The sequence below is a fragment of the Acanthochromis polyacanthus genome, chromosome 5 (genome assembly GCF_021347895.1).
Source record: "Acanthochromis polyacanthus isolate Apoly-LR-REF ecotype Palm Island chromosome 5, KAUST_Apoly_ChrSc, whole genome shotgun sequence".
In the NCBI taxonomy this organism is placed as follows: Eukaryota; Metazoa; Chordata; class Actinopteri; family Pomacentridae; genus Acanthochromis; species Acanthochromis polyacanthus.
The window spans coordinates 12,321,776-12,339,199 of record NC_067117.1 but is presented as its reverse complement, the minus strand read 5'-3'; the positions used below and the strand labels follow the sequence as shown (position 1 = coordinate 12,339,199).

Below are 17,424 nucleotides of genomic sequence, written 5' to 3'. Positions count from 1 at the left end.
GCAACTTTGTTTATTACTTGTAATTAAAAATGATCTCCCACATGGAGAAATGACTAGTCAGCATCTAACCAGAAGTCACACTGTCATTTTACTGTTGGCGAAGTTGTAGTTAGATTATCATCAAATGCACAAGATTTTCCAGTGTTGAGGAAACAATGAATGAATGAGGCTATTAGTTACTTGGACACTTTAGTAAGCTGCTATTAGTTTAGATTTAGCCTTCATTATACATTTTACATCACTTGCTGTATTGTCTAATCTCACGTGAATGATGCATATTGTGAATATATCTTTACTGCCATGCATCGATGAAGCAAACAATGTTTCATATCTGGAATCTGAAAAGGGCGTGAGACAGTAGTACTGTTTAGACTAAAAGGACTTTGTGACCCCTGCTGTGAATGAGAGTCTCTGACGTCAGTAAACCGAAGAACAGGTGGCAGCCAGCTAGCTCTCCCACTGTGGGCAATAATAGCTCGTCCTTAATGCAGGAGAAAGTAATAGTGACGGCAACAGCGACTTTGAGTGCACACCTTGCAGCTGGTTTTGAAAATTACACTCCACCTGTGCCTCAGTCTATTTAAACAGTTTGCAATTTCCTCTTAGTACCTTAGAAGATCTCCTGGAAAGGACTTTGAAACTAATTATGGAAAAATGGCATCAAATGAACAAGAAGTCTGAATTGGTCACAGTAGCGTTTCAATTGAAACTCATTTATTGGAAGTTGCAGCAAGCTTATTGAAATTACTTGCTCGTAAAATCAAGCATTCAGCTTGAGCTTTTGGGCTTTTTGTTGTTTTAAGTGTTTCACCCTGAAGGGGTTTGGATAAACATTTCATCTCATGAAGTTAGTGCCAGTCGCTAATATCAGATTCGGTGTAATTATCTGTGTCCTCTGAAGATGCTGGAAGATGTCGTCTCTGCATTTCTGTTTCCCACAAATCCTCCTTTGGGATGTAATGAGGTTATTGCTGTGGCGCCATTGTTGTCGTGCTCCTCATACCATTTAAGAACTTGTTGTGCCATTGAGAACACAGTTGTCTTTGTCTGTCTAGAAACACACAACTTCCATGAGGACACTAATTAACTACGCACGCAGACAAATTGTTGCTCGAGAGGTTTATTAAGCATGAGACATGACATTAGAACAATCTGATTAAAGGTAGACGGTGACACAAGTTATGGGGAAATAATACAACATAATTTTACATTCAGATGGGCAAACCTGTTATCAATTTCAGTACCAGTGTATTTAATTACAGAGGCATGGAATTCATTCCTGATTATCTGGCCGACCTGGCAGCTTTGACAACTGCAGGAGAATGATTGCACTAATAATTTGGAACAGATGGCAAGCACACAAAATCGTTGCAAAGTTAATATTGTTATTGAATAAAGTGGAGTAGTAAACAAAAACAGAATGATTTGTTCTCACACGTAAGTACCCTAAGTCATTAGAGACCCTTGAAAATATCACGCTTTGTGACCTCAGAGATCAGATTTAAACATAAATATACACAACTACGATATATTAATTCCCATAAAATATAGACAGTGTAGACCAAACATTCAACAAGAAAAGTATTTAGAGAGCGTAGTACTCTGCCAAGGCTGCTTAGTCATTCTATGATCTACTACGGATGAAGTCTTTAAACAATTTGTGGTCCACAGCGGTGGATTTGTAGTAGGATCGCAATCGTGACCATCATCAGGAAGCTGACGTAGTGTTCACTTGTAGTCATGGTTACAGTGACGCTGTGCCGCTATCTCACAATGATACGGAAATCTTTAACCAATCTGTGGATCCAGACTACAAGCTGCATCACTGCCAAAATCTAATCACTTGGTCCTTGTCATTTCTGACCTTCCCTGAAAATTTCATCCAAATCCGTTAGTCTGTTTTTAAGTAGTATTGCAAACAGACATACAAACAGACGGACAAACCGATGTCCATCGTCACATAACTTCGCCGCGGTTCTTGGCAGAGTGATAACTGTACAACAGAGGAGATTAACTTATCTGTTTTCAAGCTGAAACTAAATATTTTTTCATGAATAGAAAGTGCTTAAGTACTTAAAGTTGTGATTACTAGTGAGATAAGTTGTTATGTCTTTAAATGGCTATATCTCAGTCTGGAGCCAGACTCTTCACATGTGATCCAAAGATAATAATCTGAAATTGCACAAATAGAGGAGTGGTTTCATGCTTCAGAAGGAAAACTAGTTTAGCAGAAGAAAACACAGTGCAAAATGATTAAATCTGTTATCCAACATGTAATATCTCTTCCTGCACCAGTTAGCTACTATAAGCATGAAGGCTTCTTAGGTATCCTCTCACCACATGTATTATTAGTACAAGTACAGTTCCACTATATTTTATGCAAGTAAAGCCATTACTTACTCTTAAATTGCCCTTTAAATCGATACATGTCTTACGTGGGTTTGGAAGAAACAAATTGATTAAAAGTCATTGTGGAAAAAGAACTTAACTTACACAGTTGTGCAAGTACAGTTGAATTAAATGCAGTTTGTTGCAAACACCAGCCTAGAAAATCCAACCAGTACACCATGTCCTCCGTTTGCAGGATTTCAACACCTAACTTATTTTCTGCACAAACACATCTGCTCAGCAACATGTTGATCTTTTTTTCTGTGCTGCCCCTTGTTGAACCACTGTGGCTTCCTCTCTTGTGCCAATTTTTTGATTCAGCATCCTGGCAACAACACAGAAGAACACAGTCAGCTAATGTCATGACAGGTAGCAAGCACAAGGACATGTTTCAAAACAAACCAAAAAAAAAAAGTAGTATGAATTACCTGGCCACAGTTTCCAAACACTGAACCACGTTTTCCCCTGTGGCAGCACTGCATTCCATGAATTCAAAGTTGTATTCCTGTAGAATTAGAAAGCTGCCATCAGTGTGGGTGTTGCCACAAAGCGATCATGAGAGGGTGTGTTGCACCGTGTTCATACCTTAGCAAGAATTTCTCCCTGTTCGGTTTTAACCTGTCGTTTAGCGCAGTCGCTCTTGTTCCCCAGAAGTAAAACGGTCACGTCTTCTGCAGCGCTTTCCTGCAAAACATGTTTTTTTTCCTTAAGTTATTGCAAGGATTAACATTCAGAAACGTTCAAACTACTATAAAAACATGCACATATGACATTTACTTAGTAGCTGTTTTCTTCAGCAGCTCTAAATCCGTGTTGGTGTTTTAAATACGCAATTCAGAATGTGTATCATTTTTAAAATTTCTAGCATATACATATCAGGTTCTTGAATATATGGAGCATAAATATTTGGTTAAAGGCTGGGAAGTGGACTCCAATGCTTTGAGGTACTGAGGCAGTGAAAACCTGGTTATATATTAAGCTTGTTTATTGATTTTTGATCAGATGTTTCTAAATTTAAAAAAAGAGCTTTGCTAATTTAACAGTTTTTTATTTAAAAAAAGTCGTAGTGGGACTCACTTGTGTAAACAGTACAGTCAGCGCTGATGTAGAGAAAAATCTCTGTATTTCAGTGTAGCAGATTAACACTAACTACAATTAAAGGCACTTATTTGTGACGTCAGTGTGTCTAGCGTTGGATAAAAACCTGTAAATTCAGCTGTAAACAAAGCTGGTACAGCTGTGACTGCAGTTTAAAATGCATCATACCTGAATACAGTTGGCCCAGTAGCTGACTGCAGAGAAGCTCTCGGTGCATGTAATGTCATACATTAAGAGAAACGCCTGAGCTCTGTGGAAAATATGTCTCGTGATGCTGCGAAACCTTTGAGGACAGAAAAGAGTTTAATCAGAGACATGCTGCCTTTAGATCAGACATCCATTTTCAGATCATGCGGACACAAACACCACAGCTGGCACATTTTGAATACTGTCCTTGCATGCACTCAACAGTTACCAACTTTGTGTCGCAATACAGTTTGCAGAGACTCCTCTAAAAAAAAAATCTTTCAAGCTACATTTAGATAATGAAAACAACGTGAGGACAACTGCCTTCACAGTGAAGTGGTTGGAACTTGTAACAACATAAATAAATGGATTCTTAGAAACCACATGATGAATCGGGTGTGTACAGCTCAGTGTTAACATTAAGGAGGAGCTTTTGTAAACTCTGTAGGCCTATTAGTGAAGACAAAACAGCACACCTTAACAGCTGTTTCACTGTAGACATGGATTTTAACCACACCAATCCGACTGTCCTCCTAAATTTCACCCAATGACCAACATGCGGAGTAAATGTGTAGGAATCTGCACACCCCACCTCTGCTACTGGGACCAACTCTGTAATCCCAGCATAGAAAGCATTGCAGAAATATGCCAAACCAGTTCTGAAACAGGTTGTCCTCGCCTGAGAGACACTTCTCAACACTTTAACTCTGTTTTGAGGACATTGTCTGACACACGTTCAGGGAGGTCTCTGTGGTATCTGTATCTACAATAGCATAGAGGATGTTACTTATGTAAACACTGTTACATGTTCTAATCAGAAGTCCTGGCTGAATGCCGAGGTGTACACATTGCTGAGAACACAGGGTGCTGCCTTCACATTGTGTGACAGTGAGACAACCTGTCCTCGGCCAACAGAGAAACAAAGTGTGTCTATACACAGAAAAGCCACAGCCACTTCCTAGAATAGAAAGACAGAGTGCACATGGCGCAACGCTGAGGATATCATAAATCACACAACAACACCCTGTGACTTTGAAGGAGGGGCTTCCTTCTTAGATTTCCTCAATGACTTCTAAACTTGTGGCCTCTCTCTCACCAGTGTCCAGATATTCTGCCTACTTGCTGCAGACATCAGATCGTCTTCATCTGGTGGAGCTGCTGGACCTGACTGTGTATCTGGTGCTCAGGGCAGAGACGTCCTGACAGCTTCAATGTTTCCATGCAGCTCAAGGCCTCCATAATCACACAGGTATCAAAAAAGTCAACTGTGTTGCGCGTCAACGACAATCAGACCTTTAGCAGTAACAATAGGGGTTCAATGACACAGTTAAAATTCCACCCTGGTCATTCGTTTTAACCCTAAAACCTAATTTCTGTGTATCAAAAATACATATTTGCAAATTTTTTGCATTAAAATGGCATAGTTGTAACTACACTCCATGGTTTCATGTAAAATGTGCAGATCAGTGAATTCTTCACCTTTATACAGCAGTTCACTGCAACTCAGTGTAACACTCTAATATATAATAGTGGAGTAATTCAGCTATACATGTTTGAACCAGAAGGTTTTCCAGAAGAAGAAGAATTATACAGCTAGCTCCACTTTGCAATGAAGAGGTTGGTTCTTTAAGTTTGTAATATATGAAACCCTGGAGGTCTGAAACCATGTTTCTGATATTGGTCAACTGCTGCTACAAGATGGAAATGCATAGCTGTGACTTTGACTGCCAATTTCATTATGATCCAGCATATTTTTTAAAAAACACCATATGAACATGTTAACAAGGTAAAACATTAGATTTTCAGAATAAATAATTGACATAACTGAAGAAAAACTGACACATTTTAAAGGACAATGAAAAAAAACAAAAAAGTTTCTTAATTTTAGTATGGATGGCAGATGTGTGTCTACCTGTAGGAATGGAAAATAGAATAATATCGAAAAGTAAGAGTTTGATGCCATTATAACACACTGATGATCATGATATTTATGATATAACCTTTGTATTTGTCCTCAAGGCTATATACGGGGACAGCCATCGCAAGAAATGTGTTTAAAATGATTTTAAAATCTCCACAGGCAGTGATCACTTCCATTTATTCTCTTTGTTCCAACTTGTTTTAATCTCTCATTTATATGTTTAATTGAAACAGTAGTTATTGCCATTAATGTCTCAATAAGGTACTGTAAAAGGAAAGAGGAAACGCACCTTTCTTGTCCTGCTGTATCCCACAACTCCAGAACCACAGGTTTGCCATCTACCATCACAGTCCACATGCAGGAATCAAGGCCTACAGAGTATATTTATGTTTCATCATTCTGTATATTTACACATATTTTTGGAGTGACCATAAAGTAAAGACCAAGATCTTACCAATAGAGGACGGTATATCTAAAGAAAACTTCCCAGTTTGAGCTCTTTTCATGAAGGAAGTCTTTCCCACACTGCTGTCTCCAATCATCACGACATGGTAGCTGTCTGATCTGAGGCCTGCCCCTCTGGGCTCACCAGCTGAAATCAACAGGAAAACACTTTCTGATCACAAAATATTTCAAAGTTTAGTTAGTAAATTTAGATTGTTGAAGTATTAATGGTGTTTACCCAAAGAAAACTGCTCCTGACCCAGGCGGTTTTCAGCATGTGAAGGCTGAAATGGAGTCTTTTCACTGTGGAACCAACAAACACATTTCGCATTATATACGACACCCAGAACAAATTATAAATCAGTCACCCTCTGGATTCTGAAAGGCTTTAGGAAAAACAAAAACAAATTTGTAATGTGATTTGAGAACAAAAACTTCAACAGGAAAACTATTCAGAGAGAAAGAGGAAAAAGTTCAAGTAGGATTTTTACCCTCCTGAAATTTAGTAAATATTAGAAATGACAGACAATATGTGCTTCAAGGTCAAGGTAAAAACTGTTATGGCACAAAAGCCCATCCCTCACAAAGAACATATTGCAAACAGTTAAACATACAAAGAAATCCTTGGTACACCCATGCTTTTAACCAAGCACATAAAACTAAGAGGCATCCTACAGTTGTCTGTCTGCCTCAAGACCTCCATTAGTTGCCTGAGATGAACTGCATCACGTCTTTTAAGTTGGTTACACTGAGCAGCAGAAAAGCTGTGTTTCATTCACACCGTATCCCTTTCACCTCTCGTCTCTTAACAGAGCAGCTGAAAACTCTCAATCAACCTGTAGGAAGCTGGATAACATCAACCGACTGCCAAGCAATGATGCCACTGGCATGCTGAGGCAAATCTGTTTATAGTGTGTAGTGTCTGAACCACGTACTGCATGTATTATAATATGTGCATGAGGATTAGTGTAGATGTGAGGCCTGCATGAGTCACAAGCTTAGATTTTTCAATGACTCATATGGGTGAGTGGCAAAATGTGTTCAACCGTCTAATGCACGGTTTCCTTTTGACATTACAAGATGGTAAATGTTTGCTGTGAAGGCAAACATATAAAAAATGTGATTGACCAAATGGCAGAATTACGTGTGCATTAGTACAATAAGATTAGAGGACAGGCTTTTATATTCATGAACTATAGGACGTGGGTAGAAGTGTCTCTGCCAGTGATATGACACTTACTGCTTCTGATTATCTTGTGAAGTTAAATACATAACCAGACTTTCTGATGTGCTTTTTGCAGTGAGGTTCTAGCTGGCTGTTCATTTCTGGACACACTAGATATACACCAAAACATGCCATTTAATTCACTTATCTGTAACAGATGTTTCTGAAAACTGGTCCATGTTGATATGAATCCCAAACAGGTAGATAAATATTTTATTGCGCTGAGAAGCTTATTAAATAGGACAACCCCTGGATGCTGTCATGTTTTTATGCGTTTAATGTCAGTTACCTCACAGGCCTTGAGTGTTCTGCAGGCTTTGAAATTATAATGCTAGATGAAGGTTTCCTTTCACGATCATCACCCTGCAGAGACAAAAATACAAAAGTCATTCATGACTTGACAGTAGAGGACATTCCACTTTGATCACATATTTCATCTTTTGAAACAAACACTTTTATCTTTTGTCAACAGATAGGAGAATAGACTTCATTACTTTTTATTTTAAATTCTTGAAAGTTATTGTTTGCTGATCTCATTCGAAGCTACTATCTCTCAAGTTTCTGAAGAAGCCAAATGCAGGGTTATGTTCTCCTTTTCTCTCTGTGAAACATTTAGCGTACACCACATGTTCCTCATTTTAGATTGTTGTGTCATTTTGTTCTTGCAAGATGTGATAATACAAATGGGAAGTACAACACAACATGTACTTGCTCTGTCAAAGAACACTTCTCCAATAACAGGCATCCAGGCTAAAGGCACAAAATTATGTATGCAATAATATTGAAACATTAATAAACTCCATTTAGAACTGGCTGTAACACATAAGCTAATTGAAATGCAGTGAAAGTGAGTGTCCATTCATCAGTTTTAGTAACTATCATAAACAATCAAAAGTAAAGATTTCTGCTGGACAGCGAAAAAAAAAGATAGAATTTGCTTTTACCTCTGATGTTTTCTGCAGATCCAATGGTTCTTCTTTGTGCTCTTCATATGGCTTGATCACACCTTCCTCGGGGGTACTTCTCACATTCGTCTCGTTTTGTTCATCTAATATTCCCTCCTGTTCTTCTGTTTGGTCTCCATAACCTTGATGTCCGTGTGACTTCCGGTGAGATCCCATTTTTCTTCTCCTCCTTCCAGATGCCGACATTGACGTTGTATCATTTTTAGTAGAGGTGGATGGAAGATAATTGGGACTATGCTCCTCTGTGTCTAAAAGTTCGCCTTGAGTAACAGGTTTTTTCTCAACTGTCTGCTGAGTCGGAGGAGTCGGCTGACACTCGCCAGCTTGGCTGAATTCTGTTGTTTCTAATAATCTCTCTTGTTCAGGGTCACCCTCATTGTGTTCTGTGTGAAGTTGCAGTTCCTTTTCTTTGATTACAGGGACACTCTCTGTCTTTACATCTCCTACAATTATTTCGGTCTCTGTTGCCTCATTATCCAGGTCTTCTCCTTTGTTTCGTGATCCAAGATTCCTGCGGGTGGAGCCCATCTTCCTTCTCCTGTTGGTCGGAGTCACATTTGGGCTTGCGTTCTTCATCTCGGGAGTTTTAGCTTGAGCTTCTTCTATCACGTTTGGCTTTTGTTGAGTAGAATCTTGGTCCTGTATTTCTGTGGCACTCTCAGCCCTTTCGTCATCATTTTGTGTGGTCTCAGTGGTCTCACCAAGCACTGAGCTTCCTCCTGTGATGCCAGTATTTGTTGTGGTGTCAGTATTTAGGGGCAGCAACTGATCTAATGAGCGTCTGTTTCTTTCAGCGATCATAGGGCTTATTTGTGTCTTTGAGCTTGTAAACTCCTCTAGCATTGATGGCTCCACACCAATGTCTACATTTCTTTCACCATCCTTTCTATCAGGATCGACAGCTTCCTCAGTGTGAGAGGCTGCCGGTTCAGGAAGGAGAGCCATTAAATCATCTCTGCCTGGTATCACATTACTCTCTGAGCTCTGTAGGCTAGAAGTGCTGCTTTCTAGCTGATGCCCCTCATCATGAGCAGAGCTGATTTCATAACCCTCCTGTTGTTCTTTATAAACAGCACCCAGCAAAGTTGTTGCATTTTCATTTTGTGACACCTCTGCAGATAACACCAGCTCTTTCACATCTTTCATCTCGTCAAGATTTCTTGCATTAGCTTCTGTGTGAACTTCGCTTTCTGTTGTTTCGTCTTTGTCGTCCGTTTCGCCCTCTTGTTTCCTGTTGAGTAGATTCCTGCGAGTTGAGCCCAATTTTCTCCTCCTCTGGTTGGATTTTACTTGCAAATTTTTCTTGTAATCTGATTGATTTTCTTCTTGGCTGTTAGATGCATCCATTGCTGTAGAAATTTCACTTTCAACATCCTCAGCTGGCTCTTGTGCAGTAGAAACGAGAATATGTGATGTATTTATTTCTTGAACTGCACCAACTTTGTTTGTAGAATCTTCAAAGTTTTGTCCAACTTCACCCTGTCCAGAACCTTGTTTATCCACGGAGCTCTCCATCATGACATGCCCCACAGTTTCTATCTCATCATTTGTCTGTTGCACATCAGCGTCTTTTCTTAATAAGTCTTCTGTATTTTGGAGCTGAGAGGCTTCTTCTTGGGCAACTATGTCCACAGTTCTTGACCTGTCATCGTGATATGAGATATTCTGCATGTATAAGTCATCTTTCCAAACTGAGGCTTGTGGTGGTTGCATCAGGTCCATTTCATCTGTGTCATATCCTGTGAGGTAACTTAAATTCTCAGGTTCTTTGACAGGTTTCTTGTCTTTGTCATCAACATCCTTATTAGATTTGAGAAAGTCATTGTCTGCTGTCACGACAGTACTGCTGTCTGTAGAAAGTGTGTCTTTGTCTGGCAGCTTTTCTGTGTTGTCATTTTCATTCACAGTTGAACTTATTTTTCTTATTTTCTCTGGAGATTTGATGTCTGTCAGTTCTTCCTGCCTTGCCATCTCTGTTGCTAATATGTTTGGTGTTTTAGAGGCTTCATCATCTCTAGTGCTTTCTGTAGCTTCTTCTTTAGCATGCTGCCTTCCTTTACTTCTTCGGCTTGACCCCAGTTTCCTTCTGCTCCCTGATGGATTGGGGCCTGTGGGGGATTCATCTTTGATGCACTGAGGATCATCCTGCTTGGAGTCCAAAGGAGCGTTTATTTCTGATGGCTGTGCTTGGAGACAGGGTTTGGGTCCTGTATCAGTTTGAAGCAGATCTTGCACTTGTATTGGGTTAATCAGCTCTTCATGCACTTTATTTACAACATCGTCTGACTGCTCAGCTCCTGTGACTTCAAATGGGTTGAAACACTCATTTTGTTCCCCACTTGAAGCCAACTCCTTTTTTGGTGCTGATTTTAGTGATTGCTCAACACTGCTTTCAACTTTGGTATGTTCTCTGGAGCTGCTTTTTTCTGTGGTTATCTCCATTGTGGTTGGAGACTCTATATTTTCTGATTCCACATGTGACTCACTAAACAAATCGCTGCCCTGTGAACGTCCATCCTGCCTCAGAGGTTCTGTGTTCTCATCCTTTTCCTTGTTATCGCTAACAAAGGACATGATGGGAAGCCCTTTATCTGGCATCTCGCTGGAGTTTGACTGGACTTGCTGTCGATCTACTACCAGACTTGAATGCAAACTTGAACTACTAAACTCAGAGATGCCATCAAGTGGGCCAAAATGTTCATTTTGTTTGACATGAACAGTGTCTTTAATCTGAGCACTGTCAGATTTGTCCTTTCCTTCCAGCATAGTTTCCATCGATTTTTCCTGGCTTGACCCCAGTTTTCTTGTGTTCCCACCAGAGCTGAAGCTTGTGTTGTTTTGCTGAGGCTTGGAGTCCAAAGCTGCATGCAGCTCATGTTGCAGACTTTGTAAAGAAGATTCAGTGTCCGCCATTTCAGAGAAGAGCCCCGCCTCCTGACAACCTGTTTTTCCAGCACTGGATTTTATATCATCCTTTACTTGGCTTTCAGTCACGTAATCACCCAGTGCCGTGTCTGCTCTTTCTGTATCACTGAGCTGTGGTTTCTTAGTATCAAATACACGATCAGCTTCCTTTCCCTGGTCTGAAGACTCAAAGTTGATTTCTTTTGTATCATCGTCAGTATTTTTCACAGCAAGCTTTGATTGGTATACATCCCTGATTTCAGTTAAGTCTATAAGGATTTCAGTGTTATTTGTGGCATCATCTATCACACTTACAGATATGTTATCAATTTGAGGCGTTTCTTGCTTTTGTATAGGCTTAATCTCCTCGTCATGCACTTTCTTTACAGCATCCTCCAAATGCTGAGCCCCATCCCTTCCCTTCTCTAGATCTGTTACAGAATAAAAATCCAAAAGATTCTCATCTGGCAGCTGTTTGTTTTCTTCTTCGGTCGGATGAGTGTCAAATTTGTGCATTCCTTCCAGCATGGTCTCTGCTGATTTTTCCTGGTCTGCTGTCTCTGTTGTTAATGGTGTTTTTGCTGTTTCACTTGGTTCATGATCGATTTTATTTTCATCAGCTTCTTCTGTAGGTTTGTTGTCTTTAAATTGCTGTCTTCCTTTATTTCTACGGCTGGACCCCAGTTTTCTTCTGATGCCACTCTGCTGGAAACCTGTGTTGGTTTCCACATCGATGGTCGCAGAACTGTCATGAGGTTGTGAGCCAGAAGCAACATTTGTTTCCGAATCAAAGTTTTGTAAAGGAAATTTGATGTCCTCCATTTCAGAGAAGAGTTGTGCTGCCTCCTGATGAAATGCTTGTTCAGGGTTGGGTTTTTTATCACCCTCCACTTTGTCGTCAGACTCAGACACCTGGACTAGAGCAGCATCTACTCTTTCTATATCACTGGACTGTGGTGTCTTGGTATCATATGAAGGATTATCCTCACTTATCTGGACTAAGACCTCTAAGTTGTCTTCTTTTGTAGGTTGCTCATCCTGTTTGTCATCAGGATTTGAAACTTCCTGCTCGGTTGCGGAATCATCAATACTTTCCACCTTCACTTCAGATGGGAGAGTGGTGATGATTTCAACGATTTTTGAATTGTCTGTGGCATCACCTATCGCACTTACAGATAGGTTTTTAATCTGCTGCATTTCTGTTGTCTTTCCTTCCTCTTCCTGCATTTTCTTGACATTAATTTCTGATTGATGAGCAACTGTGTCAGATGTATCTACGTCTTCCAGTGTGGCTCCCACTGATTTATCAGGCATCCCTTTCAAATCTGTCTGTCTGTCTTCTTGAGCTTCTTCAAGATTTTTATTTATAGGAATTAAACTTCCCAGGTCAGGTTCAGGATGGCTTGTAGCAGCAGGTTTCTGAACCTCAGAATAACCAGGCGAAGACACTAAAAACATGGAGCTATCATGTAACACAGAGGGGATAGCATCCTGTTTGGCCTCTTGACTTAAATCTTCCTGAATTCCTGTCTCTGTTCCTAATGACATTTGTGTTATTTCAAGAGCTTCATCACTTGTGGTGTTTTCTAAAGCTTCCTCTTTAGATTCCGTATCTTGTTGTCTTTCTTTCTTTCTACGACTGGACCCCAGTTTTCTTCTGTTCCCTCTGAGGTCAAAGCCAGTGTTGGTTTCCTCAACTACACTTACAGAAGGGTCCTGATGATTGGAATCAAAAGGAGCATCTATTTCTGACAGCAGGGTTTGTGGGGAAAATGTGCTCTTTTCAGAGATGACTCCTTCATCGTCTTGATGAACAATTTGTTCATCTTTGTGTTTTACATCAATGTCTACTTGGCCTTCACCCTCATTCACCTGTCCTGGTGCAGTGTCTTCTCTTTCTGTGTTTCTGATCCGTGGTTGTTTGGAATCATACACATCAGAATCCTCATTCCCCTGCTCTAAAGCCTCCAAATGTCTTTCTTGTGTAGGGCGCTCATCCTGTTTAGTGACAGGATTTGAAACCTCCTCCTTGGGTGCAGAATCATCTGTAATTTTCCTACTCAACTCAGACATGTTAGTGTCCCTCATCTCAGTTTGGTCTTTGAGATTTCCAAAGGAGGTATCAACTTTTTCTGTGGCATCAAGTACTATCAGACTTTCAGGTGAAGAATACTTTTGTTGCTGATCTTGAATTTGTGTTGGCTGAAGATCTTGTTCATCCACTTTCTTTACAGCGACCTCTGACTGCTGGGCGCCACTGACATCGGACAATTGTTCCTCCTTTGTAGACAACTCATCTTTTTGTGAAGAATCTGTTGCTTTCTCAGCCCCAAATTCCAGTTCTGTATGTTCTCCAGGGCTGATTTTTTCTGTGGATATCTCCACTGTGAAGGGACTCACTTGTGTTTTGCTCACCAAAGGATCCTCTGGTAAATTTCCATCCAGCCTTAGTAAGTCTGTGTATTCATCTCTTTCCTTGTTCTCTGTATCTGTTACAGAATGGACACCCAAAAGATCCTCATCTGGCATCTGTGTGCAATGTGACAGGTCAATTACCTGTTTATCTACTGTAGGACTTGAATGTTTTCCAGATGTAATTACCTCAGAAGTGCAAACATGTGTGTCATTTTGTGTGTTTTCTTCTTCGGTCAGACGAGTGTCGAATCTGTTCATTCCTTCCAGCATGGTCTCTGTGGAGTTTTCCTGGTCTGCTGTCTCTGATGTTAATGCTGTTTCTGTTGTTTCACTGGGTTCATGACCCTTTGCATTTTCATCAGCTTCCTCTGTAGGTTTGTTGTCTTTAACTTGCTGTTTTCCTTTATTTCTACGGCTGGACCCCAGTTTTCTTCTGATGTCACTCTGCTGGAAACCTGTGTTGGTTTTCTCATCTGTGCCTGTGGACCTGTCATGAGGTTGGGAGTCAAAAACAACATTTGTCTCTGATTGAAAGCTTTGCAAAGATTTGCTGTCCTCCATTTCAGAGATGAGTTGTTCCATCCCATGATGAAACATTTGTTCAGGGTTGGGTTTTACATCATCCTCTACTCCGCCTTCAGACTCAGACACCTGGACTAGAGCAGTGTCTGCTCTTTCTATATCACTGGTCTGTGGTGTTTTGATATCATATGAAGGATTATCCTCACTTATCTGGTCTGAAGCCTCTAAGTTGTCTTCTTTTGTAGGTTGCTCATCCTGTTTGACAGTAGGGGTTGAAACTTCCTGCTCGGTTGCAGAATCCTCGGTGCTTTTCACCATCACTTCGGATGAGTGAGGGGTAATGATTTCGAAGATTTTGCAGTTGTCCTCTGACTGATGAGCACCTGTGTCAGATGTATCTACTCCTTCCAGTGTGGCTCCCATTGATTTATCAGACACCACTTTAAAGTCTGTCTCTCTGTCTTCTTGAAGATTTTCACTTTTAGAAATTAAACTTCCCAGATCAGCCTCAGGATGGTTTGTAGCAGCAGGTTTCTGAACCTCAGAAGAATAACCAAGTGTAGACACTGAAAACATAGAGCTGTCATGCAACAAAGATGGCACAGCATTATGTTCGGTCCCTTGACTTAAGTCTGCCTGACTTGTTGCCAATGACATTTTTATTATTTTGACAGCTTCATCACTTGTGGTATTTTCTAAAGCTTCCTCTTTAAATTCCTTAACTGGCTGTCTTCCTTTATTTCTACGGCTGGACCCCAGTTTTCTTCTGATGCCACTCTGCTGGAGGTCTGTGTTGGTTTCCTCATGTATGCTCGCAGAACTGTCATGAGGTTGTGAGTCAGAAGCAGCATTTGTTTCTGATTCAAAGCTTTGTAAAGAAAATGCAGTGTTCTCCATTTCAGAGAAGAGTTGCGCTGCTTCCTGATGAAATGTTTGTTCAGGGTTGGGTTTTACATCGTCTTCTACTCTGCCTTCAGACTCGGACACCTGGACTAGAGCAGCGTCTACTCTTTCTATATCACTGGTCTGTGGTGTTTTGGTATCACATGAAGGATTATCCTCACTTATCTGGACTAAGACCTCTAAGTTGTCTTCTTTTGTAGGTTGCTCATTCTTTTTGTCATCAGGATTTGAAACTTCCTGCTCGGTTGCAGAATCATCAATACTTTCCACCATCACATTAGATGGTAGAGTGGTAATGATTTCAACGATTTTTGAATTGTCTGTGGCATCATCTGTGCTGGCAGATAAGTTGTCAATTTGCTGCATTTCTTGCATTTCTGTTGTCTGTCCCTCCTCTTCCTGCACTTTCTCTACGTCGTCCTCTGAATGACCAGCACCTGTGTCAGATTTATCCACTCCTTCCAGTGTGGCTCCCACTGATTTATCAAACACCACTTTAAAATCTACCTCTAAGTTGTCCACTTTTATAGGATGCTCATCCTTTTTGTCATCAGGATTTAAAACTTCCTGTTTGGGTGCAAAATCATCAGTAACTTTCCCACTCAATTCAAGTTGATTAACATCCCTGACCTCAGCTTGGTCTTTCAGGTTTCCAGCACAGATATCCGCATTTTCTGTGGCATCAAGTATCAGACTTTCAGGTGAGTACTCATCTTGATCCACTTTCTGCATTTTTGTTGTCTTAAAATCCTGCTCATGCACATTATTTACAGTATCCTCTAAACGCTGATCATCTTTGAGTTCAGAGTTGAAAAGCTCTTTTAGTTTTTCATTTGTGGGCAACTCCTCTTTTGGTAATAAAAACATTGCTTGCTCAGCATTGTCTTTAACTGCAGTATTTTCTCTGTGGCTGTTTTTATCTGTAGCAGACTCCAAAGCCACTGATCCGACCTGTGACTCACTCTCTAAGGTGTTGCCCTGCAAGCTTTCATCTTGCCTGAACATGTCTGTGTCATCATTTTTGTTGCTCCCCATTTCTGTTGCAGAATACACATGGGAGAGTTTCTCTCCTGGCATCTCCTTGGAATTTGACAGTTGAATATTGATCAGTTTTTGAGCTGCAGAAAGACTTGAAAGTGCACTTAAATGAGATAACTCCAGGATACCAACATTTTCTTCCATTTCTGCACTTTGAGGAGTGTCAGATTTGTCAGTCTTTTCTAGTTTGGTCTCATTTTCACGAGCCTGGTCTGCTTGCAGATTACCAGGTTTAGGAGTTAAAATTTCTGTGACGTCTTCTGGAGAATTCAATATACTGGGGCTCTTCACCTCAGAATTATCATAGTCAGGTGTACTGGCTGAGAATAAAGAGCTGTTGGGTGTTGCAGAAATATCTTGTACACTCCCTTGGCTTGATTCCTCTTGCCTGTCAAGTTGTGCTGTCAGTGACGTTTGTGTTGTTTCAACGGTTTTATTACCCCTGGTCTTTTCCTCAACTTCCTCTCTATGTTCAAGATATGGCTCAGTTTCCGAGTCTTTTGCAAACTGCCTTCCTTTATTTCTTCGACTAGACCCCAGTTTTCTCCTGCTCATTGTGTTGTCTGGTGAAGGGGGTTGCTGGGTTTCAGGTTTTGAATCATCAGGGTTAGACAATACATTTAGCGATTCACTGCTTTCTTCTAGTACATGGTGTTGTGCTGCTGAACTGTCGTCTGTTACATGGATGTCATCAGATGACACATTCTGGTGTGGTGCCACGCGGCGCGAACCAAGGCGTTTTTTCTTGCCACTTTTACCAGACATAACTTCTAATCTTCTCCCCTAAAGCATAAAACATTCAGTTGTACAATTTGTTAGCAAATTACATTCAAACCTACAGTCCTACTGTAGCATAAACAAAATTCCAGTTAATACAAACCAATTATTTTGTTCCCGAACAACCTACATCCAGTACACACATGCACAAAGAAATGAGCACAGATTTTTTTTAAAACACTATACTACAAAATAACTGAGGTGAAAACTATAGTAGAGCCAACTTTAAACTAAAACTACTTTGACTTGCATGCAAAATGAATCCGTAGCAGAAATTTATCTAAATGATTTTAAGTCTTCTACATAAGTCACAACACCACATGTACTTACCAACCAAATCTGGCAACTCTATCGTCTCACAACATGAGCTACTCTGTAATGCCAAGTCATCAGCCTCTGCTCAACAGTAGTTGCATTTCACACAGGGGGGTGTGTTCCCTCGCAGCAGTCTTGTCTGAGCACTTCCTGTGTGGGCTGCGCTTGCAGTGTTTATCAGCTACAACATATAACGCTTCCTGTATTGAATAAAGCTTGAGTTTCCATATTCCCTTAACAAAATATTTTATTATTTAATTTCGTGAAGTCTCTTATAATATTAATGTTATTAGTACATGCAACTATTCAAGCTGAAAAAAAAA

At 40.4% G+C, this 17,424-nt stretch overlaps 1 protein-coding gene across 1 annotated transcript; it reads right to left on the bottom strand.

The window, feature by feature from the left end:
* Window positions 1–1,104: 1,104 nt before the first annotated feature.
* Window positions 1,105–17,340, bottom strand: rab44 (RAB44, member RAS oncogene family). The gene is made up of 10 exons (XM_051948799.1): window positions 17,117–17,340; window positions 8,207–16,792; window positions 7,552–7,625; window positions 6,276–6,340; window positions 6,048–6,185; window positions 5,883–5,964; window positions 3,655–3,769; window positions 2,974–3,072; window positions 2,817–2,893; window positions 1,105–2,713 (listed from the first exon to the last, which is right to left on the bottom strand). Exons 2-10 carry the CDS (start codon window positions 16,772–16,774, stop codon window positions 2,626–2,628), a joined length of 9,306 nt encoding a protein of 3,101 aa, XP_051804759.1. The 5' UTR covers window positions 16,775–16,792; window positions 17,117–17,340; the 3' UTR covers window positions 1,105–2,625.
* Between the last annotated feature and the right edge of the window lie 84 nt (window positions 17,341–17,424).

Bases quoted from the DNA above. Each gene is read 5' to 3' on its own strand.
- rab44 (XM_051948799.1), bottom strand. From the start codon at position 16,774: ATGTCTGGTAAAAGTGGCAAGAAAAAACGCCTTGGTTCGCGCCGCGTG. The intron at 7,626-8,206 runs GTAAAAGCAAAT...TTGTCTCTGCAG, and splicing joins ATCTGCAGAAAACATCAGAG to GGTGATGATCGTGAAAGGAA. The intron at 3,770-5,882 runs GTGCGTTTCCTC...CTGTCCTCAAAG, and splicing joins GATACAGCAGGACAAGAAAG to GTTTCGCAGCATCACGAGAC.